Source organism: Ornithodoros turicata, chromosome 6 (assembly GCF_037126465.1).
Source record: "Ornithodoros turicata isolate Travis chromosome 6, ASM3712646v1, whole genome shotgun sequence".
NCBI lineage: Eukaryota > Metazoa > Arthropoda > Arachnida > Ixodida > Argasidae > Ornithodoros > Ornithodoros turicata.
The window spans coordinates 59013126-59039985 of record NC_088206.1 but is presented as its reverse complement, the minus strand read 5'-3'; the positions used below and the strand labels follow the sequence as shown (position 1 = coordinate 59039985).

The 26860-nt window shown below is 44.1% G+C and overlaps 2 protein-coding genes across 3 annotated transcripts in view; one reads left to right on the top strand and one right to left on the bottom strand.

The window, feature by feature from the left end:
- Positions 1-14558, bottom strand: part of LOC135396817 (leucine-rich PPR motif-containing protein, mitochondrial-like) — a 49590-nt gene extending 35032 nt beyond the window's left edge. The window contains exons 1-10 of the mRNA XM_064628013.1: positions 14378-14558; positions 13900-14081; positions 10725-10847; positions 10518-10642; positions 9239-9297; positions 8894-8980; positions 6041-6079; positions 5211-5403; positions 4943-5119; positions 1911-2010 (exon numbers count right to left, since the gene is read on the bottom strand). Of these exons, the coding sequence (XP_064484083.1) occupies positions 1911-2010; positions 4943-5119; positions 5211-5403; positions 6041-6079; positions 8894-8980; positions 9239-9297; positions 10518-10642; positions 10725-10847; positions 13900-14081; positions 14378-14523 (1231 nt within the window). The 5' untranslated portion in view covers positions 14524-14558. The remainder of the gene's footprint in view (positions 1-1910; positions 2011-4942; positions 5120-5210; positions 5404-6040; positions 6080-8893; positions 8981-9238; positions 9298-10517; positions 10643-10724; positions 10848-13899; positions 14082-14377) is intronic.
- Positions 14559-14624: 66 nt separating this feature from the next.
- On the top strand, positions 14625-26333 carry LOC135396820 (protein-cysteine N-palmitoyltransferase HHAT-like). Of its 2 annotated transcripts, XM_064628015.1 has the most exons (12): positions 14625-14979; positions 17402-17499; positions 17593-17660; positions 17717-17827; positions 19061-19258; positions 19318-19533; positions 19614-19729; positions 20499-20705; positions 22355-22390; positions 23386-23584; positions 24261-24393; positions 24464-26333. In XM_064628015.1, the coding sequence occupies exons 1-12, from the start codon at positions 14957-14959 to the stop codon at positions 24562-24564; spliced, it is 1506 nt and encodes a 501-aa protein (XP_064484085.1). In that variant the 5' UTR covers positions 14625-14956; the 3' UTR covers positions 24565-26333. The 2 variants fall into 2 exon arrangements, with proteins under 2 accessions (XP_064484085.1, XP_064484086.1); XM_064628016.1 differs by lacking the exons at positions 19318-19533; positions 19614-19729 and having other exon boundaries at positions 20533-20705.
- Positions 26334-26860: the final 527 nt, after the last annotated feature.

The following is a 26860-nucleotide window of genomic DNA, read 5'->3' as shown; positions in this document are numbered from 1 at the left end:
GGAGCCGTACAGCTCCGTCTCTTGATATTTTCGGACTAGGTTTGCCGCAGTCAGCGAGCGTCGGAACGGTCACCAGCTCACCATGTGCGCGTGACGCAATGCGAAGGTCAAGGAACTGCGCATTAGCCATTTCTTCCTTGTGACCCACTTTAACTGGACCAAGAATAAGGAGTGAAACAGGTCAAAAGGGGACCCTGCCCCCTTCCACATCAGGTGACGGGCAACCACTGCACCAATAGCGATTGTGCCCCAAAGTTTCGCTTCCTACTGGCAACTCGTGTGGTCCATTGACTTCATCTTACATGCAGGAACTGTCATAACGTCAAATTGTCGTCGTCAGTGGAATCTCGATCGTAACAAATCTTTTGGGACGTCGGAAAATATTCGCATCATTCGAAATTCGTATGAAATGAATTAAACTAAATATAAAAATTGAGGCAAGAAGAAAATAGCTGGTGACTGTTCATTTGGATGCCTAGGACGCACTTCTACTTCTAGGAGGCCGAGTGCTTTTGAGTCTTCGTTTTGGCCAATGCTGCCGAAATTCGCGAAGGCCCAGCACATGCTGTCCAGCCTAGAGATGCGAAGCCCCCACCAAAAAACCGGAAATTTTGGGGGAAAAAAGTTTTTTTCTGTTTTTTTCCTCGTCTCCGGAAAAATAGCCCAAAATTTCCAGGCGACAAAATTCAAAAATGTAAATTTTCGTGCCTTTGATGCGTTCCAACCCGCCAACAGTGACGTGCCTCTAATCCACCAACTTAGAGCTCCATCTGTCCGCTCCAAGCGATCGCCATCGCACTCACATAATGTCGGAGTTCTGCTTGGAGTGGACGGGTTGTTCTAATTACCTATAGCTGAGTAGACAGCAGTCTCATGGAATGTTCTGCTCTGCATTTATGCCTAGAGGATGAACACTACTAAAGCTTCTAGCTCACTGTATGCTGTGGTTTGGCCGGCAATGCTTCGACTGAGCAGTAACCACGTTTGTTTCTATTTTTACCAATTTTTCGGGAAAAAAAACGAAAAAGAAAACGTTTTTGTAACGTTTAGAAAACGGCGATTATTTTTATTTAGCAAATAAGAATAAATATTCTTAATTTGCCATGAAAGATGCGGCGTAGTGGAGCGGTGCGACGCCTGGTGTCAAACAACCCCCTGTACAGCGGGCAACACTGAAAATTGGTATTATACACTATTGCATCGGAACTTCGTTATTTTAGTAACCATAATATTAGTTTTCCTGTTTAACTATGCATTCTGAAACCCCTGTTAACAGTTTAACCTATTAACCCCTGTTTTTGCGAAGTAACCCAGCGTTGGGCGCTGTTTGATGGAGGCTCTCCCTACTTCTCAGCTGCGCCTGCGCGCTCCTTCTGTTCGCGGCCTCTTTCGAACGAACAAACTCTCTCTGTGAACCTCTGTGAACAAACAAGTCCCGACGTTGTCTTGTCTTGAACTCGAAGTCTTGAACGTCTGACACATTTTTTTCAACGGCTCAGCATTTCATTTCAGTTCGCTTATCCGTTTATCCTCAGATGTGGGTTGTTGTGTGGATTGCAGGGGCAGATTTTATGGTGGATTGTTAATTTGTTATGTCGGGCCCAGTGTTATACGCATGCAATGTGGTTGCCGCCGTATGTGTCAGGGGTTTGGATTCATTGCGAATACCTAGTACAGTGTTGCCCGTAATCTTTCATTGTGCTTTTCTAATTAATTACACCGTCGATTGGAATGAAACTGCGCAGTTTTTGTCCTGGTGGCTTGGACTATCGAATAGCCACACTAAATGACATTTGATCGGTGCTGCTTTACAGTACCTTTAATAGTAAGCCTCATTATTTAATGCAGTAATTCTGAATGTTCATTGCAAATTAAAAATAAATTGTGAAGTAGCCCAGAGTGGTACATACCAGTCTTTCCTTGCTGCAAAGATGCCTCTGTGGACTTGAGTAATGCCCGTGGGTTGTGTTCTTGTAATTCCTTACAATAGTAGAGGATCTTCTCTGAAGGCTGAAAAAAGAAAGAAAAGAAAAGGTTGCAGTCACTCTTCCAATAAAGAGGAGAGATATTCTAAGCTTATGGACACCACTTTTCAGCTCAACCTGATCCTGCTCAGAAGATATTTTTCAAGCCATAGCTTTTTATGTAACAGTACATGTAGTAATATTCCAATGTGTTCGATTCATTATTATTCGAAGAAGTAAGCATACCGTATTTACTCGCATATTTTGCGCCATCGCATAATTTGCGTACCCCTAGTTTAGCACTACAAATTACAAGAAAACAAAAAATCATGTAATTTGCGCACCCGTGTTTTCGCACGCACGGATATCTAGCACGCACGTCTCAGCGACTGTGGCGGTAGCTTTGCGCAATGCCGTCAGTGCTACCGAAGTTATTGTGGTGCTTTTGTTTGATTTGCGCACACTTTTGGGTGATGGTCAACAGACGTGATGGACGATACATACTGTCACTTGAACAACGAAACGCGGAAAGAAACGCTGGACAAACACGCTATGACAAACCTTACAGCACAACGTGACAAAGTTGGCGAACAAAGCGTGCTTTCGGCTGCCAAGCGCGACTGGCGGCGTCTTCCAGCAGCATCTCGATGTATTTCACCGGTATATGAGCGGTAGTGGGCCGGCATTTTGCCTCCCCACCATCGGCGGTTGCGCGGTACTTGGGTACTTCTTTCGTGCTTGCGCAATGCTGTGATCAGTGATGGCCACTAACTACTTCTACAGTAGTTTAACTATAACTACTAACTACTTCACGATTGAGTAGTTTAACTAGTAGTTCAACTACTTTTCAGGGGAGTAGTTAAAACTACTACTTTAACTACTGCAATGTATTTAACTACATCCATAACTACTTAATGTTGTTCATCAACACCAATCCCTCGTAGTATTCTTGGACACCTAAATATGAATCACAAGCAATGATAAACTTTGGCTCAAGCCGTTGCTACGATCGTCAACTACAAAGCTTGTGGCGGGATTCTTTGTGCTTACGCTATAAACTAAGTTGCAGAATTATTTCACAGCCAATGAGGCCTCACTGGACTTCACTTTTATCTTCAAATCTTCACTTTTAATGCTTGACCAATGAGGCCTCACTGGACAAGCATTAAAAGTGAAGATTTAGTACACATGCACGACACAATTGCTCTGCACCTCCGTTCTCATCAAACAAGTAGCTCAAGGTAAAAGTCGGAAGCACAATCGTGCCGTGAAGCTTGCGGCAAAATCGGAAGTAGTTTGTACCTTCAGTAACCTAACTACTGTAGTTAACTACTTAAAATAGTAGTTTAACTAGTAGTTGCCAGTACATTTCTGCAAGGAGTTGATAACTACTTTTTAACTACAATCTGGTAGTTTAACTAGTAGTTTAACTACATGTAGTTAACTACTGGCCATCACTGGCTGTGATAACGTCGCTATCGGCTCTACCGAGAGCCTGTATCACCGGCATACTATAACTTTGAAATTTTGCGTAGTTTGAATATCGTAACGAATGCCCCTGCGAAACTTACGCACCCCCAGCATTTCCGACTTTGTGGGGGGAGTAAAAGTGCACAAATTATACGAGTAAATACGGTATTCAATTCACATTCGATTCAAATCAAAATTTCACTGGCCATATTCGACGTCAAGAGGACTGCGAACACTTAGAGATGCAAACTTTTATACCCAAAAAAGCTTTTGTGCCAGTGCGCAAATGTAGCGGAAACTTCAACAGTTGAACAACTTCAACTTCAACAACTTCAACTCAAACTCAAACTTCAACAACTTCACGGTCTCTGGAATAGCAGACTAGAGCCCTGCACGGGCCTGGGCCGTCAAAATATGCCACCACCGCAGGCCGGGCCGGGCCGACAAACATGTTTTCGAGAGTCAGGCTCGGCCGGGTCACGCAGCTAATTCCACACAATGGAGGACTATTAGTTCATATCATCACGCGCTTGCGTCATTCCTGTGCATATATTTGCAAAGACAAGCAAAGGACACTACCATTATGCGTATGATTCGACCCTCCTGAACATTCTCAAAGCCACTTCACATTGCTTCTGACGTATTTCACAATCACATTGGCAAAGCTTGTTGAGAGGGGTAGGGACTGGGAGAAGGAGTTTGTCGACAGCATCCTGTACCTCCGGCCAAAACTTGACAGTGTAACGACAACGCCCATGCTTCGTGCGATCTAGATTTAATTTGGTCTCGTGCTATTACGGTGTTAAACCACCAGCACTTGTATGTTTGTGGCCTTTTCTTCTCTTCTTATAAATTTACTTATTAATTTGCTTGATAAGCGCCAGAAACGCGTATGTCACGGCTGGAAATACTAGGCCGGGATCTACTCGCCGAGTTACCGGGCCGGGCCGGTCCCTAATCACTTAGACGCCGGGGCGAGCTCTACTCACTGGGCCACCGGGCCAGGCCGGGCTGGGCCGCATAAAAATATGAAGGTCCGGGCCAGGGTCGGCCCGGGCCATTTTTCGATGCGCCTGGGCCGGGTTGGGCCCGGAAAAGCCGGCCTGTGCAGGGCTCTACTGCAGACCACTGCACTTCTGCATTTCCTGCTGCTTTACACAAAAAACTGCATACAGCATTTCTGCTGCCTGCAATGGATACAGTGATGCTCCCCTTTTTCTGGCGATTTGGCACTTAAAGCTGTGTCACTTTACTCGCATGGAAGAGCATGGTTTGAATTATTGGTGGTGGAACCAATTTGTTCCTAAATAGGCTGTTTCACATCCAAACCTCTAAACCTCTATGGAGCATAGCAGCATCCTAATCGTTGGTCGGTCCAAATTACCCAAAATGTTCCAATCAATTAAGTGGGACTAACACACTTTCACTGCAGACACGTTTATAGAGCAGGCTGCTCATCTGTAAATGCAGTAACTTATCCGTGAGAGACAGTACGCAGGCAGACTCACCAGATTGCAGCGTACAAGCTGCACCAAAAAGAAGTTTCCATGTTGCCGGTTCTGACTGGGGGTGAGGGTCAGAAAGACCTTGTACGCCACTTCATCTTGGCCCTGAGCAAGCAGCTCAAGACAAGCGTTGATACAGTCTTGGGTGTAGCCTGACAGACGACGCACTTTATTGAGCACCTGTAACGTATACAAGTGAATGATTAATTCTACACTGGTAAAAATGGGATGTGCAGGGGTCAAGTCCCAAAATACAAGGCTCTGGTCATACCACAGGGACATGTTCTTGATGACCCGCACATGCAAGAGCCTGCACAAGGGATAGGTAGTGGTGGTCCAGAAGTCCCACTCCCTGCTGTTCTGTTTCCTGTAGAACTTGCTTGATGGCCTCCACGTTGCCCTGCTTGGCATAACCTTCCATCAGGGCGCAGTATGTCTCTGCAGTGGGCTCCAACTGAGCATTTCTAAGGCGAAAAAGTTAATAACCGTAATAAAATCAATGCGGACAATCGGAATAGACCTGCTCTAGTCCACACATTAACTAGCGTATCTGGACTCTGCAAACAATGAACAGCATGCTTCAACATACTAGTAACAACTCAAGCAAAGGTAGCACACACGTCCCTGACTTTCTACACCAAGCGGAGTAGAAAGGAGGCAGCATGGAAGCTTTCAATAGGGTCGGAACATGTTTTTAAACACATACGACATATTAAACAAAAAGTAACAAAAAAAGTGCACACACAGAAAGTATAGTCAGTGTCAGGAGCACCATTTCATATAAGCACACATACTTTTACTTGCATTGCTTTTACTTTTACAGAAAGCTCTACTTGATTAGTACATAAGCTTTTCTTCTGCATTGCACAAAATTTACCCTGCCACGTTCCTCATAAAGTACAACATTTTTTCTAGACGTCTGTGGTTGTTTTTGGGTCACCTTACCAAAATAAAACATGTCTATCTAAACATAAGACCTTTGAATGTACTTGACATCAACCCCTAAATATAATATAAAAGTCGACAAAATGAAATATTCCATACCAATCGAACAATGCATACAAAAAAAGAAAAAGATAAAGTGCAAATGCTGAAACGTACCTCATGACATCGAGAATGTTCTTGGCGTTTTCCATGTCACTGAAGGAAAATTGACTCAGCATTATTCAGAAGAAGAAATGAGAATTTGTTTGCATTTTGACACAAAAGCAGGTATAGCCATGATGAACAAACTACAGTAGCCAACTTATTATTCAGACTCGTTCGATACTTCAGACTCCCACGGCGAATGGTGACTTTCGCTACAGGATCAATACTTTTTACTAGGGGTGTGCGAATATTCGAATTCTCAAATTCGATTCGAATATCAAACGCTCGAACTATTCGATTTGCGAATCGAATATCCAATATTCGATTTTTCGAACATCAGACTTGTGATGTACGGGGCCAGCCAGGAGACCTGGGAGGCATCCACGGGAGAGGAGAGTTCAGTTGGAGAGTGGAGAGAAGTTGGGAGAGAGAGGAAACCCGTGCATGACTGGGGGAGGGGGCTCTCGCTCTCTCTCAGGATGAAGCTGGACGGTTGGAGGTGTGCGCGTCTTGTGTGTGGATCGGTGGTGTACGGTTGTCGGTGACCGACGGCGTTAGGAGTTAAAATAACGTAGTAGTGTAAATAAATGCATCATACCCCTGGACTCGGACAGACTATTCCACGAATATGAACGACACAACCCGAAAGTGGGCTTCACCTGATGCTTCCGGGCATGAGGTGAAGCCTGCTTTACAAAATTGCTCTTGCTGCAGGACCGACACAGGCGGGACGGTGTTTCGTTTAAGATAACGTTATCCAAAGTTAGTTTTGCAGACATCGTCTGTGGAAGGGGTGGCGCCCCTCCGACATGCAGTTTAGCGGTGCCGACGAGGGACTTTGATTTGATGTCTGTGAGGTTGTCTTTAAAATGTTAGGACTCTCGAATAATGACTACAGCCCACGAACAAGAAGGGTGTCTTAAAGATGTCCTTTACGTCTAAAATTTCAGTAGTGCAACTTCCTAGGGCGAGTGCAAAGAAACTAAAGGGTGTTCATGGCAAAGCTGAGGCAGGATGCCAATTCGTTTGTTTCAGACATGGCCTGTGGTTGTCTGAAACAATTACAGCCTCATCCGTATAACATGCTACTGCCTGACATAAAATTTTGAAATGAAGATAACCACTCCAGTACTCCAGTAAGTGTAGGCTCACCTGAAAAGCAGGAAGCACTCTCATGTAAAATTAAAGAGTAGGGGCTTTAAACAGAAGAATTGCATGTCTCTCTTGTGACAGTTAATGCCAGAAAAATTACACTAAAGCCATGGGCTACAAAATGGAAACTTTTAGTGCGAAAGTCACATATTGTAAATTTTGCACGAATATTCGATATTCGATTCGGTATTCGGAATTTTTTCCCTCATTCGATTCGATATTCGATTCGACTTAAAATATTCGGATTTGCACACCCCTACTTTTTAACGACTCTTTTTCTGGACAGATCGAAGTCCGGAGGCTCAATTTTCTGGACCAAAACACTTGCGGAGAAGCACCAACACTATTTTCGACACCGCAGTGGCCACTTCGAAAAAGCCATACTACAGGTTTTCCCGGCGATTTCAATCCAAGTGCCAGCTAAATTAATCCATGCCCCATAAAGTTTGCATGGCACGTGGAGTAATTTAGCTGGCACTTGGATTAAAATCGTCGGGAAAACCTGTAGATTGTGCACTTAGATTGGATTGGCAATAGAATCCTAGGCGAGACTGCTCTAAAACTTCCGCGTGACGCCACGACCGCACCGGCGCGTTGGCACCTTCAAGACGTTCTTCGGAGTTCCTCAGCTTTCGATGCTATGGGCATGTCTGTTCAGTAAATTGTGCAGCTGGAAAGTGAGTCAGACTCTGCAGAGGGTCGACCTGACTGTCCACAACTGTCGACCGCATGCACGGTGAACGTGTTGGCGCTATTGTCAAATATGTGCAACGAATAGGGTTGCCACCAGGCCGGTACTATACCGGAATGGCCAGTTATTTGCTCGCTCTGCCGGTTGCCGGTAGGAAGGCGATACCGGCAGCATTTTGCCGGTATTTGTGGCTCAGGGACCTTTCATAGCGGCTTTCGCGGGTTTTTCCCTTCAACATTCCACTACAGCTTGAATAAATCTTGGGCACAGACCCAACTCCGCAGTCACTAGTTGTTTCCTTTGTTATTCATTATTATTATCATTGTTATTCATTAAGTCTTGTGTTCTGAAGATCAGTGGTTGTATCGACCCAGCTAGAACTTAGGCGGTATACAACCATCATGTGAGATATCCGCCTGCAAAGAAGGGTTTGTTTGCGTCGATGCGTTTTTCAAGGTAAGTGGCAGTCCAATCCGGTTGCTCAATACGATCCAGTGTAGCATTCGTGCCTGTTTATGGCAATTTCTAACATCAATGATCCAGCCAAACACAGGAACATATGTTTCCTCGTATTATCTTGAGCTCTCTCTCTCTCTCTCTCTCTCTCTCTCGTTTTCTGTGTGTGCTCTTCCATCCCTCACCCACTTCCCTTTCCCGCGAGTCTTTCCTCCTTTCCTTCTATTCCAAATCCTCTCCCTCAGCCGGTATTTTTGACTACGAAAGGTGGCAACCCTAGCAACGAACCTGTGACGCTCGCTTCAATGGAAGCAGATATCATGACACGCAGGCGCCAGATGCGGCAGGGCACAATTATAAACTTCTTTGGTGCAGCTGTGGTGAAATGTCAAAATGTACGGAAAATCGGTTGGCTACTGTAGTGGTCAATGAATTAATGAACTAGTGCAGAATTAGAACTATGAAGCTATAAGGGAACCAGTGAAAAAGGTACCTGCAATACTGAGTACAGGTCGTGTAAATACAGAAGGAAATCTGGAAAAGTATGCTGGAATTTGGGTACTCACTTGGCTCGTGCGTGGCCAGTTATCAAGGAATTGAAAACTTTCTCATTGATGGGGAGCTCCTTGTCTTTCATGTACTCCAAGATTTTGCTGCACAGGAAAAGAGCAAATTTCTGACTTGCATTCAGTCAAACACTTACATGGTTCCCAATGAATTTCTGAACAAAAGTTCGAGGGTCCTTCAAGAGCCTTTAAGGCTCAGCCCTCGTTTTTCCTCGGGTGTAAAACACAGTTTATGACCAGGGAGAGAATACGTAAATAATATATATATATATACGTAAATATACGCATATATACGTAAATAATAATATAAACTCTTCAACGACGTGGCTCACAAGAAAAACATACCTTGCACCAGCAATATCCCCCTCTTGACAATAAGCATGGATTAGTCTCTGATAGGTTACCTGTGGGCAAAAACAAAACACGATGGTCACAACAGCAAAAGGTGCAAACAGCTTATTTTGGTACAGATTATGCAGTTCGAAAGCTTAACTGGAATTATATTCAGGACTATACCCTGGATACAAAACTGCCAAAGTTTCATTCGGAACAACGAAGTAGCTTCTGTGAAATTTTCAAAGTAGCTATACCCTAAAAGCACACGGTGAATCGGTGAGAGTGGTGAACACATCACTGTCACAAAATCATGTTGACATTCTGGGAGAGCGGACAAGCAGAACAGCTGTTTGCAGTTCGTGTCATGTGCATGACTGTGAGTTCATCCTTCAAGGTCTCTCTCTCGGCTTCGGCGCATGCAATGTCAATTATTTAGGTCTGGGCACACTTCACCTTTGAAGTGGGGGTGCTAAAGGATTATGGCCACCCTACATAGTACGTAGTACATACTATGTTTTGGAGGTTATCTCATGTAGGCAGCCCAAGAGAATTCCAACATCTTCTCATTCTTTTTTTTTTCAAGAGCCGCATGAATTTTTGAAAGATGAAGTGGACGTCGTTGCTACCACAGCTCAAGAGAAGCTATGCAGTTCTTATCAATTTAATTTTTTTATTTAATAACCATGACCATTAGTAGTAAGAGAATATATACTGATGCATTATCAACAACAGTGAAGACAAAGGTAAGTGTTCAGTGTAGGTCATGGTCTACAAGGCTGTTCCTGTAATACCAAGCTACTTCCTATCTTACACTCATTTACGATCATGTGCTTCATGAATTTACGAGCAATAGGCCAAGAGGATAACCTCCTCGTCTCGTATTTTACTTCTTATGAAACACCATGAATGGTTTACCGTCACTCCGTTACACTAGCTTGTTTCTGTTCAGCTTTTCTCTTCAGTGATTTGTGGATTCTGAGATCATGATTCGTTACGAAAATGTGGCCACAAGTGTCAATAGATTTGTTAGGGGTTTCATGAGAAAAAAAAAAACAGTTTTATGGGATAGCAGATGCTACCGATATGTCCGCAACTTAGCACTATCTGAGCCACCCATTTCAAGCCATTGGTTACTGTTGGAAGTTATTGTTAATCAAGCTGCATCTGAAGAATGGACAGCAAAATACTTTCTAGCTGCTATAGCAGGTACTACACCACATCATGAATCCGCAATCATATTAATAGAGCTTGGTTGCGACAGCAGTGGTACTCAACACAGCATACCTACCCTGTTAGGCTGAATGCCAGCCACTTGTTCCATGTTGGAAAGGAACTCGGTTGGCGAGAAACGCCGCTCGTTTTCCAGATACACCTGAAGCAGGGCATTGTAATGGCTGACATCCTTTTGGCATCCTGAGGACAAGTTGCACATTAGTGCTCTCGAACAGTTTGTCAAACAAGAATCCCACACTCCGCAATATGTAATGGAACTCACCAAACTTTTGCAGTACCTCCCACACAGTATCAGCCAGTTTGTTCCTTTCTGCTGCAGACTCTTCACGAAGAAAAGAGCCGCACGATCGAATCAACAGCAGACCCTGTGACGGCGTCACGGCGCCTGGAAAAAAAAAATGTACGAAAATATTACAGTCGCCGACCGATATTTCGAACTAACAAAATTTGGACTTCCCAATTTTTCATACAAAACTCTTTGCACCATAGAATTAGAGCCCTGCGTGGATGAGATTTTTGGCATCCGCACACACATTATCCGCATCCGATCCGCATCCGCAGCATACACAACAGTTTACATCCGCGTCTGATACACTGAGCAAAACGCACCATTCGCATCCGATCCGCAAAATCTGCACGTTTCGAAGGACGCGTAAAGACCGCCGGAAGCATGTTGGTATAATTTCGGAACCCTCCATGCTGTCACGGAACGACTCACAACGACAAGCAAAGGTAAACATTTCAACAAACGCGATATGGAGAGACTTCTGGAACGCGTGGAACGCTACCTCGTCGGTGCTCGCGCGGTTCGAGACGCCAGAATACCTTCTCTCCAGTCTTGGTTGTGCATGGTCAAAGGTGAACCCGAGCATGTGCTCGCTGTCGGCGTGCAATACAAATAAATTGCTGGTGGAAAAATTACAGCACGCGATATATCCACAGCCGATCCGCTGCCTTCGCGTCCGCATCTGATCCACATCCGACCTCGCGCCATCCGCATCCTATCCGCACACCGCAGAAAGTGCTAAATTTTCATCCGCTTCCGCTATCCGCTTCCATCCGCGGATGGTGCAGGGTTCTACGTTGCATGCCCCATAGAGTCAATGTATTTGCGCTTCCAGTATTTCGGACAACAACAAAGCGGCCATTCACTCCGACCGTAGAAGCCCGTACGGACCCTTTCTTCCCTCCGGGCTGTTGACCCACAATTCGCATGAACCTTTAAACACGTCACACCTAACCCTTTAAATACCATGCCAATGATGAGGACGGTGCCCAGAAGAAGAACAGTCTCTGTTCGAAATATCGGCGGCTTCTGTCCTGAGGCAACTCCCTTCCTACATCTCTACCGGTTCGCTGGATTTCTACCAATCTACAGTATTTCGGACAGTGTCTTGAACTAACTGCCCTGTTTTTCATATTCATTTTGCTCCGAGCATGCCTATTTTTTCTGACTTAGCACTTTCGAAGAGCCAACTACAGACACACACTACTAAGCACACTATTACACAATTAAGCACACTACAGTATGTTTCGTGACTCAATATTTCGGACAGCGCCACGAAGGGAAGCGTACCGACCCGGCGCATGCGGAGAAGCACAGTGCGCGAAGGCGGAGCTAGTAGCGCAAGCGTTGCGTTCCAAAACTTTGGGATAGCTGGCGACACTGGCAGCGACGAAGAGGTTGCTGTTGCGCCCCTGTCAATCACGGCGATCCTTACGGGCGTTACTACGCTCGTGGAAGTGTATCGCGACAAGGCTATGCTAGCAGAAATTCGTCGCAATGTGTTATCCTGTGTCCGCGTGGCGAAGCAAACTCGTGTCGACAGTTATTTCAAGCCAGTGTGAGTGCTCAAGTGAAGTTTTATTTTTTTCTTGAAACCTTGCAAATTTAAAAAGCCTTTGTCTAAAAATTGTGACAGATTTTGTAGCTCCGCCTAGTCCGAAAAATTGGCCGGTGACTGTACTATAGTTTTGTACTTTCAAAGCACAGTGCCGGCAGAAACATATTTACACTGAAAGACGAAAGTCACTGAAAAGGTTAGTCAGCTGTAGGACTCGAACCCACATCTTCTGGGTTACCGGTCCAGGGTTCTACAAATGGCCGCTCATCAGTTGCCGCTTGCGTCGATCCCGTCGTATGAATGTGTGTATGAGTGAGCAAAAATGTAAGAGTGAAAGGAGGATGAGTGAGAGAGAGTGGCTGGTTTGTCCCTTCAGATGACGCACCCTTGGAAGTCGCTGGGGAGGTGTGTTAGCTTAGCACAATTGGTAGAGCCCTGGACCGGTAATCCAGAAGATCTGGGTTCGAGTCCTACAGCTGGCTAACCTTTTCAGTGACTTTCTTCTTTCATTGTTAATTTCTTAGGCAAATTGAGGCTTTGTATGTATTTGTCCTTTCTATGTTGTTCCAGACTCGGAACATCAGTTCTCTCATGTTAAACGGTTGCCGCTTGCGTAGATCCCGTCGTATGAATGTGTGTATGAGTGAGCAAAAATGTAAGAGTGAAAGGAGGATGAGTGAGAAAGAGTGGCTCGTTTGTCCCTTCAGATGACGCACCCTTGGAAGTCGCTGGCGAGGTGTGTTAGCTTAGCACAATTGGTAGAGCTCTGGACCAGTAATCCAGAAGATATGGGTTTGAGTCCTACAGCTGGCTAACCTTTCAGTGACTTTCATCTTTCATCGTTAATTTCTTAGGCAAATTGAGGCTTTGTATGTATTTGTCCTTTCTATGTTGTTCCAGACTCGGAACATGAGTTCTCTCATATTTACTTCTGTGTCAAGCTACAAGTACACATGTGCAGACACATTTCAAACTGATCCTGCTTTATCTACACGTAAAAGACAAGGACGTGCAGGGATCTTAATGGCTATTGTGTCCACATTGTGTCCACAGCAACATAGGCCCTTGTGTTTCTTCTTTTGGCTTGTTTGTTTGAGGTTTTTGCAAACCAGGAAGCAAAAACCTGGTTTCACACTTCAGGCTGTAAGACAGGGTAAAATGAGTGATATCACATGAAAAAGCAATTTTCTGGAAGAAAAAAAAAAAAAGTAAAGCCAAAAATAAGAACACTATTTTTCTCTTCTCTCTCTCAAGATTTTCAGGGCTTTACCAGAGAGTGACAACAATGCACATTGGAGGTAAAAAAATAAAGATTATACAATGAGCATAAATTGGTTTCCATGTGTTCGACTACCACTTTTGACCCTTAACATTATGTGAAGGAGCTTTTACTTTATGTAGCCCTCATCTTAAGTGGGACATCACAGATTTTGTAAAGTTTCATGTGAGCATCTGTCAGGAAAAACCTGTAAAAAAAAAAAAAAAGACAAGTAGGAGTCGAACCCTCCACCTCCCAGTCTGGTATTGTTTGACCTTGGAGTTGCCTCCAATGAGCAGTAGATGCACCACTGATGTTTGGCAGAAATTGCTCACCCAATTGCTCCACCTCAGACAGCAGTTCATCGACATCCTTACGGCTGATGCGACCGCTTCTTCGCACCTCGGTGTCGATACGATACAGGGAACGATCCATGGCATGCAGTCGGCTTTGCACTTCGGAGTCTGATACTGCGACTGGTTTCGTGCTGGCTGCACTGGCAGTGCTGGCCATCCATCTGAAGACGTGCAGCAAGTAATTAGAAAGCAAACACATCAAGGGTATTCGTTGATTCAATCGATAAGACTTTCACTTTCAAGAAGTCGGGCTCCGTTCAGCAACTGCGAGCGTGTCGCATAAGAAAGAAAAAAAACAATGTCATAAAAGACAATGACGGAAATACATCGCGTATCATATTGCACCACAACGCACTTTTGCTACGGTGCAATCACGAGCTTGAGGAGCACATTGGAGCACATGTTGACCCGGCAACACAAACCATAGGCCTAAGGCGATGTTAAATATGAGACTGACCTTGCGTTTGCGAAGGCTTTTAACGAGGTATTGTGTTTTGACAGGCCACAAAGTCTGTGTGGCAAGCGTTCCGCGCTTATAGAAAAAGCACGGACGCAGTTTGCAACGTTAAAGAAGTAACGGGAGGACCGCAAAAGAGAAGCCATGCTTTCGCGAATGGATTGGCTTGAATTGGATCCCTGCGCGTTCGAATGGGGCAAACGCCAGCAGCGCCAGATAGCCAGGAGTGGACGCGTCGAGAAAAAAACACCGCGGCAGCGTCAAAAAAGGCGCAAGGCTTTGTGTGATTCATTCGCGACCAAAAACCAAGGCATTCGTTCAGCATTAGTCATTCGAAACCAACTTATTAATGCCAGACTTCCGAAATCTTCGCATTTGCGATGTTATTGTTTCGGTGGTTTCGATATTGCGCGTGTACCATTGACGTGTAGCTCTGCACACGCTTGTGTCAACTGTAAAGTTGAGTTTTCTTTGCGGTTTCTTTGAAAATGGACGGAGAAGTTTAATGATTGTTATACCAGCCCTTCGTTGTACCGTCATCGTCTTCTGCGGACTTTACAACGCTGACGACTGACCATAATGATACTGAGGGAACCTAAAAGGTAATAAGCAAAGGAATGTCAAAAAGTTAACTCGGATTCAGATTGAAGTCTGTATTTAAGATATTTTTAGAAGAAACTCGAATAATGTGCTAGTGCTTCTTCTCCTAAAAGCTGGGTGCCCCAAAAGTACTTACCCCGGATAAAATAAAAACTTCATCCTTACGAAAACCAGAAACTTCTGGAAAGTTTATTCAAAGTTCCTTCTGAATTACTTAAGATCATATACCTAAGTTTTGCAGCACCATACCCACTAGCGAAGAAAACAGGAAGCGTTCGCATAAAAGTTGAATACTAGAAATAGGTAGAGATGAGGAAGTTACTCGACAGAAGGAACTTGTTACCAGTTAAGTTACTGTGCAAAAAATGTAACTAAGCTACTAACGAAGTTACAGGTAATGAAAATGAACTCGAAGTTCTTAAGCTACTTCAGAAAAGTAACGAGTTGCGTTCAAGTTACTTGCTGCGTACGTGATATATACTTTTTAGTTCTTGACCTTTCTATAATTAATTCACAATGGGCGGTGCAAGACGTTTTATAATAGTTTTGATATATATATATATATATATATATATATATAAGCGAAAGGAAAGGGGACACAGCAACGCATTTGAGGTGTTAATAGAATACAAACGAAGGTTTAATTTACATAATTAAAACATAATTTAGGAAAATAGGGAAGTGTCGACGTTTCGGAGGGAAGCTCCTCCTTCTTCGGGACAGAAGAGGCAACCACTAGCTGGAGCACCAGGAGCTTCCCTCCGAAACGTCGACACTTCCCCATTTTCCTAAATAATGTTTTAATTATGTAAAATAAACCTTTGTTTGTATTCTATTAACACCTCAAATCCGTCGCTGTGTCCCCATTCCTTTCGCTCAAATTCCACGTCGCGGCTGTCTGATTTTTCATCTTCTGAAATTTATATATATATATATATATATATATATATATATATATATATATATATATATTGAAACTATAACATTATCTGTTATGACAAAGAATCCTACCTTTATATGCTTCTTTAGGGACGGACTTGATGATTTTGATCTCATAATTGAACGGAGCACAAAGCAAGCATTGAAAGTTGAGGTTCCATGAGTTGTCCTCTACGCACATGTTCTAGAGCCGCGCCAAGCTTTACGGTCGTGTTCCCTATGTAAATACCCTATCCCCTGGACGATGCTGTGCCGCAAAGCACGAAATTTCCTTAAGACCCCCCCGCCCCCCAGAGATAGACCCTTAAATCCGCCCCTGTTTAGTCTTGCTACACAATGCCCTCTGTCATTACAAATACGCTGCTCATCGCTAAGATAAGCGTCACCTGAGCCTCCTAGTGTACAGCCAGAACAGAATTTGTAACGTTAACCGCGTAGCAACAAGGAAGTCAGACACGCCATGCACGTATCACCTATCACCGGTGTGCACGTGGCTGTCGTCTCACTAGGGTGGGAGGACGCAGAAGAATTGAACAAAGGGAACTTGAATTTTGCCCACGTTACTTTGACATATAGTTACCTAAAAAAGGAACGAGTTCCTGGAGAAGTTACTAGAGCTCAAAAGCAACAAGTTAAGTTAAAAGTTCCTAAAAAATAGCTTAGTTACAGTAACGAGTTACCTCCAACACTGCAAATAGGGACATAAAACTTCTGATAAGAAAGGTGAAATTGGTAGATTAAGGTGCAGGTTATTATGGGTGTCAATAAACGTATGTTACCAATACCTATACAAGTACCTTATGTTCAAGATATCCCATGAAACCTTGAAAATTTTATTGAAATGGGTCCATACCAGTTAGTGAATATTCTACTTCTAATTGTGCCGATAATACATGGGGCTGCAATTGATTGTGAGCTAGTGGCAATTACTGCAATGTCTAATTACAACAACCAGTTGCATAGCTACAAAAATATTTTTGGAGGAGTTCTATGGGCAACTTACATGGGGAAGGGGATTTCACCCCCATTTTCTACTTTTTTCCGTCTACTAAAGGTATGAATTAGGGGGTGTAAAACCCTTCTCTGTCTACGCCATTGAAAAAAGCTTATATGTTTGCATTTAGTTCATCACAACCCTGTACACATAGTTGCTTGTCTCTGGTTCATGTCGAGGTCCAAATGGAGCAAGGAAAAAAAGACCAACGTAAAAATAGAGACAGAGAGAGAGTATTTAAATACAATTTGGCCTTCCTTTTTCTTTTGAATCAAGGACAGCACGATTTGCTAGGAAAGCTGTAGGTCCTAGGAATATTCTGTGTTGAGTTGTATGGCTGTTCAACGGCTCAGACAGAAAGTACGAAGGATACGTACTTCGTTTTGTACCATTGGGTTTTTGGCCACTACCATGCACAATTCACAAACCCGTCAAGCATGGTGCACTAACTTTTTAGGTATTCATCTCGATATCCTTTCTTTCGTTTTCAGCGGCACTATTGGAGTGTTCATCCTGAAAGCCTGGCACTGGATAATATGGATTACGGCAACCACGTATGCCTTGTGGAGATTCACAACACACCGTTTGAGTAAGAAACATCTGACCCTCAGACTCGTATACATTTACATGTAAACAGTACACATGTGGCATATGTGTTCATGTGACGTCTGATGTGTCGCAGCTCAAAGCTTGCCAGAGCTGGACCCTTTCTCATTTTCTCAAGGAATGTTCGGAATTCACCGACACAGGGTAACGAACTGTTTCGACTGTAGTGTATGTGGCTAAATGAGCAAACTTGCCCTTAGGACATTACTGATCATGAATGGAATGTTACCATGGAGGCATATCACAGATTCTACCCCGTGCTGTTCTTACAGCCATTGTTAACACAGCTCCTCTTTCGCTACAACAAACAGGTAGGTGGCAGTATGTACACTTATGGTACATGTGCATCTGTGCACATTCGTGTAGTTGTTAAATACTGTATCAGTAATAATTTTTGTGAATGCTATTTTTCCCCAAAATTATAAGGTCCCGCAATATAAGATACCCCCAAGGAATTCATGGTGCAGGATCAATGTAATGCAAAATTAAGGTCCAGCAAAGTATTTCCATCCGAGTTTGCAAATTATTAGGACCACGAATTTAACCGCTTCTACAGTATCACAGTAAAAAAAATATTGCTTACTGTGTAATGCTTTGCACGCGATGCATTGACAACATAAGCACTGTATTATCTTATTACTTTTCCTAGTTTAATTACTACAGTGCCACCTCTTTGACCACAACCCTGGCCTCCTTCCAAACGGACTCTCAATTGCTGCATTCCTGAAGATTTTTGACGCACTCTGAATGGGGATCAGCTTCCTTTACGTTGCCGATGTTTTCTCTTACCCAGTCATTCGCCTAGAAGTCTGACCTACATAACTAAACTAAACTACCGTATTTTCCGGTGTATAACGCGCACATACACATACACATACAGTAAAAAAGTGCTCTGAAGAGCTCCAGTGCGTTATCTAACGGTGCGCGTTATACACGGGAATATTTTCCTGCAGAGGTCTTTTTCAGGTCGGTGACGTACAAATTCTAGCCTCTTCCAGGGTGTGCTGTGACTTTCTTCCAAATCTCTTAGGGTCAGTTGACAAAACCGGCAAAAGGGCACCGGACTTCATAAAAAGTTAATGATGCTGATTAACGTCAATAATCCTGAATTCATTTCAGAATGCTGGCGTGATTGAGAAGAGACACGAAACCGAAAGCGGAGAGGCTACTGAAGTATACTTTATGACACCGACTCTGTTGCATCGGAGTTTAACAGCTTTGACTAAATGTGCTTCAAATAATGCATGTGCATATATAATACACCGTCTTGGTTTATTGTGTACACTGGTGGCAGCACATAAGCTTGTGGCAACATTGCATTGCGCGTTATACAATGAACTTTTTTCAAATTCGGCCCGTTTTTAGGGGGTGCGTGTTATACACGAGTGCGCGTTATACACCGGCAGATACGGTATAAGCTTTCTGCTGTGCTTGAGACTCGTGTTTGAGTGCTTCTAGCACCGTCTTAGGGTTCATTATGGAGATGAGATATCACCAGCTCGCCTGCTTTCTAGCCGTTCTTTACGTACCAATCCTTGTTACAGCTGGTGCCTTATTTCTACGCTGCATACTCCACCGTCTTCCTGCTGTGGAACTACGGTTGGCCCACAACACTACTATTCTACACGGTGCATGCCAGCATGTTCCTAGCCACATTCTCTCGCAGAGAATATGTTTGTTTCATACTTCTTGTAGTAATCATTCTGCAATCTCAGGCCGACTTACTTCCGTCATGGTTCAAAGTAAGTGATTTTTTTTTTGCCTCTGTGACACAAAACACCTGCATCCCAATATGACGCAGGATCAGTACAGGCAGCACGGTGCAATGGTAGAAACAATGACAGAAAGCGGGTTAAGCTGGGTTGGTACTCGGTCGTTGAGCTTTGCAGTAGACTTCATCCGCGAGTCTCACAATGAAGAGGACACTCCAGATTACTGGAAGACCCTGGGTTACGTCTTGTACCTCCCCAGTATTATGACAGGCCCACTCATCAATTATTCTGATTTCCAGAAACAGGTAACTCATCCAACAGGTCTTGAATCTTACGAACTCTATGTTGAAGGCTGGCAATAAAGCAAATTTTCATATTTGAACAGATGCTAGAAGGGAGACCCACGTGGACATGGCGTCGGCTGCTGGGGCATGTGGTGGATATCCTTAAATGCCTCATCTTCCATGTAGCTTACACATTAACCACGCATTGGTTCTATAGGTAATCAAAGTCGATGAAAACTACTTCTGTATCTAACTGTAAAAAAAAAAAAAAGTGTGACTTGTTCATCAGTGCACGTATCATATATGCCTTGGAAAGTTTGAGCAGTTTGTACTCAAATTCACTTTCTGGAGTAACATCAGAAACTGAGGGAGAGAACCGTTTCTAGACACACTAAGTTCTTCGTAATTTCCAAACTGAGGTAGATTGAAGATAACTTTTGTGGTGTGACGTTTTACAGTCGAAAGTTGTAAAAAAAAGTATACTTTTTTAGTGGTTTATATCAAACTTGTTTGTTGCACTGAAAGATTGTGGATAGGTCACTTAAAAGAGGGGCACCATAGACACATTTTGTATCTGTGTACGTGCTCGATCAATAACCATTGCTTTTCCCTGTACTTCTCTGTGATAGAGCTAACGAAAGTATCCACAGAGGTTATATGAGTAGGCTTGAACTTGGCACTACCCAGGGGCATACTGGCTTTGCAAATTTCCAAGCATAAACAAACTTTTGCAGTTGTTTGCTAAATGATATGAATCATGATATCCTTACACATTATATTTTTTTATGTTGTTTTAATTGACCTTGACTCATTGTTTAAAGATTCTGTAGGTCAAATGACCCTGTCCTTGCATGGGCTGCTGTAACTAGCATGCACATTGCCTGAAAAATTATACGAACCTTGCCGTGAAAACTTCACTTCCTTTTTTTGCACAATGAAGTGTTAGTATGAGCTTTCAGGATGCCACCTAATAATTATGTTGATAGCTCAGCGATGTCTGTGTACCCCAATGTGGTGCAGTACCTTGATGCTTGGAGCAAGGCTGGCCTTGCCTTTGGCCTCGTCATGATGTTTTACCTGAAGTACCGCGTCCTCTACGGCATCCCTGTAACGATAGCCTCTATGGAGGACATACGGCTACCTACTTACCCCAAATGTGTGGGTCGAATACATCTCTGCTCCTATGTGTGGAGGTGAACAATCTTATTCTATAGTACACCTAAGGGTCTGACCTTTTTTGGGTTAAGTGCTTTTGAGGGACTCAGGGTGTGGGGAATTCGATTTAATTGATACTAGTACAGTGCTAGACAGAAGTTTACGGAACACGCTCCGGAGTATTCCTTCCTCAGAGTGGCACGCGAGCCGTGAATTGGACCGTACAGACTTACAGACATGAGCCTAGGTTACCCTGTCACCTGTTTGTACGAGGGGCGTTCGAGTCAAACCGGGACTTTCTGTCTCCTGAGTGTACAAATGGCTCGCGCTACTTCTCTTTCGTCATTTGCACATGCGACAGGCCTCCGCATTCACCATGTGGTGGTCCAAAGTTTGTGCAAAACAGAAGACACATGCTGGACAAGATGGCCGACAACGAGATGAGCACGCACATCGAACAGCGAATTGTCATGAAGTTTCTCGTGAATGAAGGCGTAAAGTCACCTGAAATTCACAGAAACTTCAGGCTCAGTATGGCCACGATACACTTAGCTGCAGTAAAGCGTTTGAGTGCTGCAAACGGTTTCGAGACGGCCGTACATCAGTGCAGGACGATCCCGGCCGGGGCGTCTCAGAGCCCAGTGTCAGAGTTCCTGAAGACATCCAACTTGTGGAGCACCTGATCCTCAAGGACCGACGGATAACATGTCCCGATATCAATAGCGCATATAGTGCAATCAATCATGCATATTACTGCCAGGTTCTCAGGGATGAGCATAAGGCGACGAAGCAAAAGCGGCTGGGCCTCATCACCAAAGGAGTCCTCCTCCGACAGGACAATGCACGCCTGCATACCGCGCATCTCACGACACGCACGCTACAGGAACTTGGCTGGGAGTTGCTGCCACATCCCCCTTACGGTCCAGACTTCGCCCCCAGCGATTTCCATCTCTTCGGGCCACTGAAGGCGTTCCTTGGGGGCCGCCACTTCAGCTGCGACGATGAGGTCAAAAATGCGCTCTGATCATGGCTGCTACGCGCTGGTAAGGATTTCTACGCTGCTGGCATCCAAGCCCTCGTGAAACGCTGGGATAAGGGGATTAGTGCAGCTGGAGCTTACGTTGAAAAATAAAACTGATTTCACACCTATAAGGTCATTTTACTTTTGCGAAAAATGAAAAGTCCCGGTTTGACTTGAACACCCCTCGTAAGTCGGTACAGTAGCATTCACTGCTAGTATGTAACTCTTACGAAGGAATGTGCCGGAGCGTGTTCCATAAACGTTTGTCCAGCACTGTACATTCAGGTGTTCTTGCTTTCTTTTATTTTATTTTGTTTTATTTTTTCTGTCCAGCAAGCAGACTGCAGTCAAAGGTGCATAGATTGCTCAAACATATATTTGTCACAAATCATTGTCACGAGCACCACACATGTCGTATCATCAAAAGTGCTTCGCATAGTCTATTGTTGCACCCAAATAACATTTACATAAGACATGAGAGCATATTGCTACTAAATAGTGTACGTGATCGGAATTCAGGGAGAAATCAGGACCCGAATTGGTCTGGAACTGATTCGGGGGGAATAATTGGGAGAGGTCGGGTTTAACCATAAAAAAGTCAGACCATAAGTACACCTCAAAGTGTCCGGGTTGTAACTAATGACCGTGCCTGGCTTTATGTTTCAGGCACTTTGATCGTGGCTTGCACCTGTGGTTAGTCAGGTGAGATATATATGGTACTATATATGCCATTTGCCTAGTTACGTCTCTGTGATTTAGCTAAATGGCAGTGTCGAAGTATAAAATTTAAAGTTTACAGAATATGGAACCGGCATCGACTGCCGTTCTCTTGTGGACGTGCACTTGTGAGAACACAATATCGACACACCAGTGCAAGTCTTTTGTTCACATCTGCTGATTTGTAGTCCTCGTATCTTTTACTCAGTGGTGACTTGCATATCGGTGGTTTCCTGTGTAACACTGGCGATGGGGATAGGGTATCTACATGTGGAATGTGAACAGTGTTGAATGTTGTTGAATGAATTTCTAGATAAGTGCTGACCAATTAAAAGGGTTCTATGGTGCATGTAAACGCATGTTTTGCATGTTACAGCATATTCCGAGTCAAAATGCACACATGCACACGTTTTGCCACGTTTCTAGATGGACAGGTGCGAGAGCTATCTTCTTGTTCTCCTTTCTCATTAAGGTGTTGCTGGGCTCGGGAAGCTTTTGCGTCCTCTTTCACAATAATTTTGGTCAGAATAGAATATTTTCTATGTTGTTTTAGGATATGGTGTTGAGCCATTTTGTTCAGCCATCAGTTTACTCTTACCAAGACGGGCGCGTTCACATTTCAATCTACACTGTGGTGCAGTGACGAAAGTAAGGCCTTCACATGCACGATATATATCTGTGGCCTTCTTTGTTGTGTGCTCCTGAGGGAGGGTGACTTTATTTTAGCGTGCAAACCCTAATACAAAGCTCGAATTTTTGTGAAATATGCACTAGAGGCATTGCCTTCATACCAAGAATGACGAAAAACGTTGAAATATATTCACAGTTTTTACTGCAGATTTAGAATATTTTTGGTGCATAGTTGCATGCATATTTCAGGAGTGCTTCATACATATTTTTCTGTGCTCTAGTTATGACATACCCACGCAGTTGACTGAAAAGGGTGCAGCCCTGTGTCTGATACATGTCACTGTTTTCAGATATGTGTATGTTCCCCTTATTGGTGGACATCGAACAGCAGGACGACGTGCCCTCGCAGCAGCAGCATGTTTCTCCCTAGTGTGGCTGTGGCACGACTTGAACTGGGCCTTATTTGTCTGGTGTAGCCTCAACTTCTTTGGCCTGATGCTAGAGTCTTCGGTATCTGTGCTTCGTACCAAACCTTTTTTGAAAAACCTAGTAAGTCCCAGCTCCTCAGGCTAGAGATCCCATAGTCTTAAAGCATAAATAGGGTTCTTCGTTTTCGGGTTAAACCAGATTTTTCACGATAGCTCCCTCCCGAACAAGTTTTCAAGAATTCGGGTAAAACCCAATGTCTACCCGAAATTTTTGCAGCATATTTCTATGTCTCGCGGTTCCTTCAACTTGTCGTTCTGGGTAAACCGTCGGAAAAGTTAATCATACTATCAGCAAAGAGAGCTATTTGTCCTCCTTTTATATTCCCCTCCTGCAGGAGTCAAAGGCGAGCTTTTGTGGAGCTCGGGCAAGTGTCTGAATACTGCGGTCATTCACTGCACCAATTGTCCCAGCGTTGTCCACCCAATACACAGCGAAAGGCCACCAGAACATCATCATCATCAGTTCCGAGCGGAAATATAAAGATTCTTGTTTCTCGTCCCAGTGTCACGGCAGTGGCTTGTTTCATATGCCTTTCGTTTCACCCGAAAATTCCCCGATGACATATCAAACAGAGATCGTAGCGCCCGATTTCTCCCCGAATTCTCACATGTAAATTGCACCCGATTTTTCCACCCGAATTTGAAAAATCATGAAACCCGAAAACGAAGAACCCTAAGCATAAATGACTTTGAGCAAATCTTCTAAACATCTTTCAATGCATACGATGCATTTTCAGGTTCATTGGTCAGCATGGCATGAAGTATGGGCAGTCTTTGCAGCTCCTCACTACCTCCTCTCCCTCACATCGAGCATGTTTTTCTTGGCAAGCCCAGAAGTAGCATTATTGCTGCTCGATACCCTGATTATGAGTGAGTGTGATTTGCGAAACGGATCCAGCCCTTTAGGATACGTTGGTGACCTTGCTCTGATGGTTCATAGGATTCCCATTGCCTGTGATGCCACTGCTTTTGGTGCTGTATTGCGGATGCCACGTCTCCATGGATGTCATGACCTGGGAAAGTGCCACAACGGAGAAGTAATTTTAAGAGTAGCTCTACAGCGAAAATCTCAGCTCTTTTTGTCGTGTAGGCTCGGTTCTACGAAGTGATAATGCTATCAGTGCATGTTTTTGCAAGCTATTTATCCTGTGTAAGGTAGTCTATTTCATTTTGATCTGAAAATACTGCACTGGTATGTACGGAAAGCATGTTCTGATATTTATTGTGAGCAAGAAATGCTTTGCAGCAATTTGTTTATATATTACTGAAGTGCCCATACTATTTCAAAGCCTGCACATTTTCTGCTGCATTCTATAGTATACCTAAATGTGCTTCGCAACCAGTCGAGCCCGTTTATTACGACCTACGGTATAACGATAACTCCGATATTACGATCAAATTACTACTTCCTGTCATCTCAGCCACATTGAAGTATATGTAAACAAGAACTAGATATAGCTGTCATCGTGAAAGCGTTTGCTCGCGTATAGCGATCAGCGGCGATCCGGTGGTCGGCAAAACGTGCTAAAATCGAGAAGCGAGGTTCCATTCTTCTTCTTTTCTCTCTCTCTCTCTCTTTGAAAACAATGGAAGAAGACAAAAATTAGGAGTAGAATGAACGCCTTGAAGACACTTTCAAGAGCCATAGCCTCCGTGCGTATTAAAGTGAAAACACAGTGCGTATAGGTGGGGTGCGATAGGGTGCGCGGTTCACCAGAAAGAAGGAAAAAGCACGGGAAAAGCTATGGTGTGACGTCACATGCACGCCACCTATTAGCGCTCATAACTGATGGCGATAGATGAGCGCGTTGCAGAGCGTGCGTTTTCGAAGGCGCTCACGAGAAGTAGAGGTGGTTGCTCCCCCTTCACATCATTCTCTCGCCCTCAAGTTTTTCTGAATGTGCTACGATGGCGTCTGCGGCTCCGGGAAGCGTTTTGACTAGGTGGTGCACATGATTCGACTTGAAGTTGCGCGTTGCAACTCAAAGACGTGTCAACGAATTATGCGTGGCCGAGGGGCGCTCTACTGGACAACGCAGTTCCGATAGAGAAAACGATGACGACTCTAGATAACGAGCCATGGACGAAGTCGTCAGTGTTCTGTGCGGAACCCGGCGGTTACGTTGCCCTTGGAAAACTTTTCGCTGCGTCAATCTAAGAGCTAGGCAAAACGCTTTCGTGCTCTCAACAAACGTGCATGTTCAACGGCGTTCTACTTTCACCGCTCTACTTCGTTTACGTGATCCTACCGGCAAGTTCGCGGAAGTTATTGTTTTACGATATTCTGATGTAACGATCGGATTTCGCGTTCCCGTCAATATCGTTATAAACGGACCCGACTGTATAGCCTGCTCATATCAAAGCTGCAGCGCTCAACCTGAACTGCGCTGTACGTCAAATGTACGTGGTCTGTACTCAACAAGTGAAAACCTTTATTTAGCTATGGTGGACAATATATTTGTGGGCATCAGTGCTCGAGCTGTGAAGTCGACAACATGTATCTGGGATAGTTGGCGTACCTCACCTCATCCAGGGACGACTCGCTTCAACAATTGGACTCAACCAACCGCAATAAGGCATTCATTCGAGTGCCTGTCCTCGTCTTTGTGTTTCTTCTGCGTGCCCGTACTCCCTGCACTTCCAAGTTCTTCCAAGTCATTCTATTCCCGTTCAATTCTCAGCTATATTGACTACAAGTTTTCTGTTTCCAACTTGTGATACGTTGAGTAGTCATATCGTAATGTAGTGAGTTTCCGCATGTACGACCTTTTGTAAATTTATGAACATAAATGATGTTTTCAAAACCGTGAGAGTGACTTGGCTGTTCATGGATCGGGTTGCCAGCGACTCCTCCCCTAGCATCCTTGGGGATATCTATTTCGTCAAGACGTGGCAGAACCATGAAAATTTGACGACTGTGAAGAACTGGAGAGTCTGGAAAGAGCCCATGTTTCCTGTTTGCGACCATATAGCAAGTTCCTGCTGTGCGGTACAGTCACACTCAACACTTGCATGCGCTATAGGTAGCGGCGGCGAGATAGCATGCCGTCATATACCAGCACACGCCCTGACCGCGGCACAGGTGTGGAGATTCTGTAAGCCTTGCGAACGTCACACCATAGCTTAGAGGAACATATGGAAGGCACTTCGAACTTCTTCTTTTTAAGTTTTACATGTTTTGTACCTGCTCCCGCGGCATAGTGGTTAGGAATCAGGGATAGGAACCGAAACTGAACTCGAACCGAAAACCGGTAAAAACCCGTATTTTTTGGTTAACCGAGCGAAAATATATACATGTACATACCTGCCAACTCTCCCGATTCATCCGGGAGACTCC

Coding starts and splice junctions, on each gene's coding strand:
- LOC135396820 (XM_064628015.1), top strand. CDS start 14,957: ATGATACTGAGGGAACCTAAAAG. Junction 17,828..19,060: donor TCTTTCGCTACAACAAACAG/GTAGGTGGCAGT, acceptor TCCTTGTTACAG/CTGGTGCCTTATTTCTACGC. Junction 19,259..19,317: donor TACTTCCGTCATGGTTCAAA/GTAAGTGATTTT, acceptor AATATGACGCAG/GATCAGTACAGGCAGCACGG.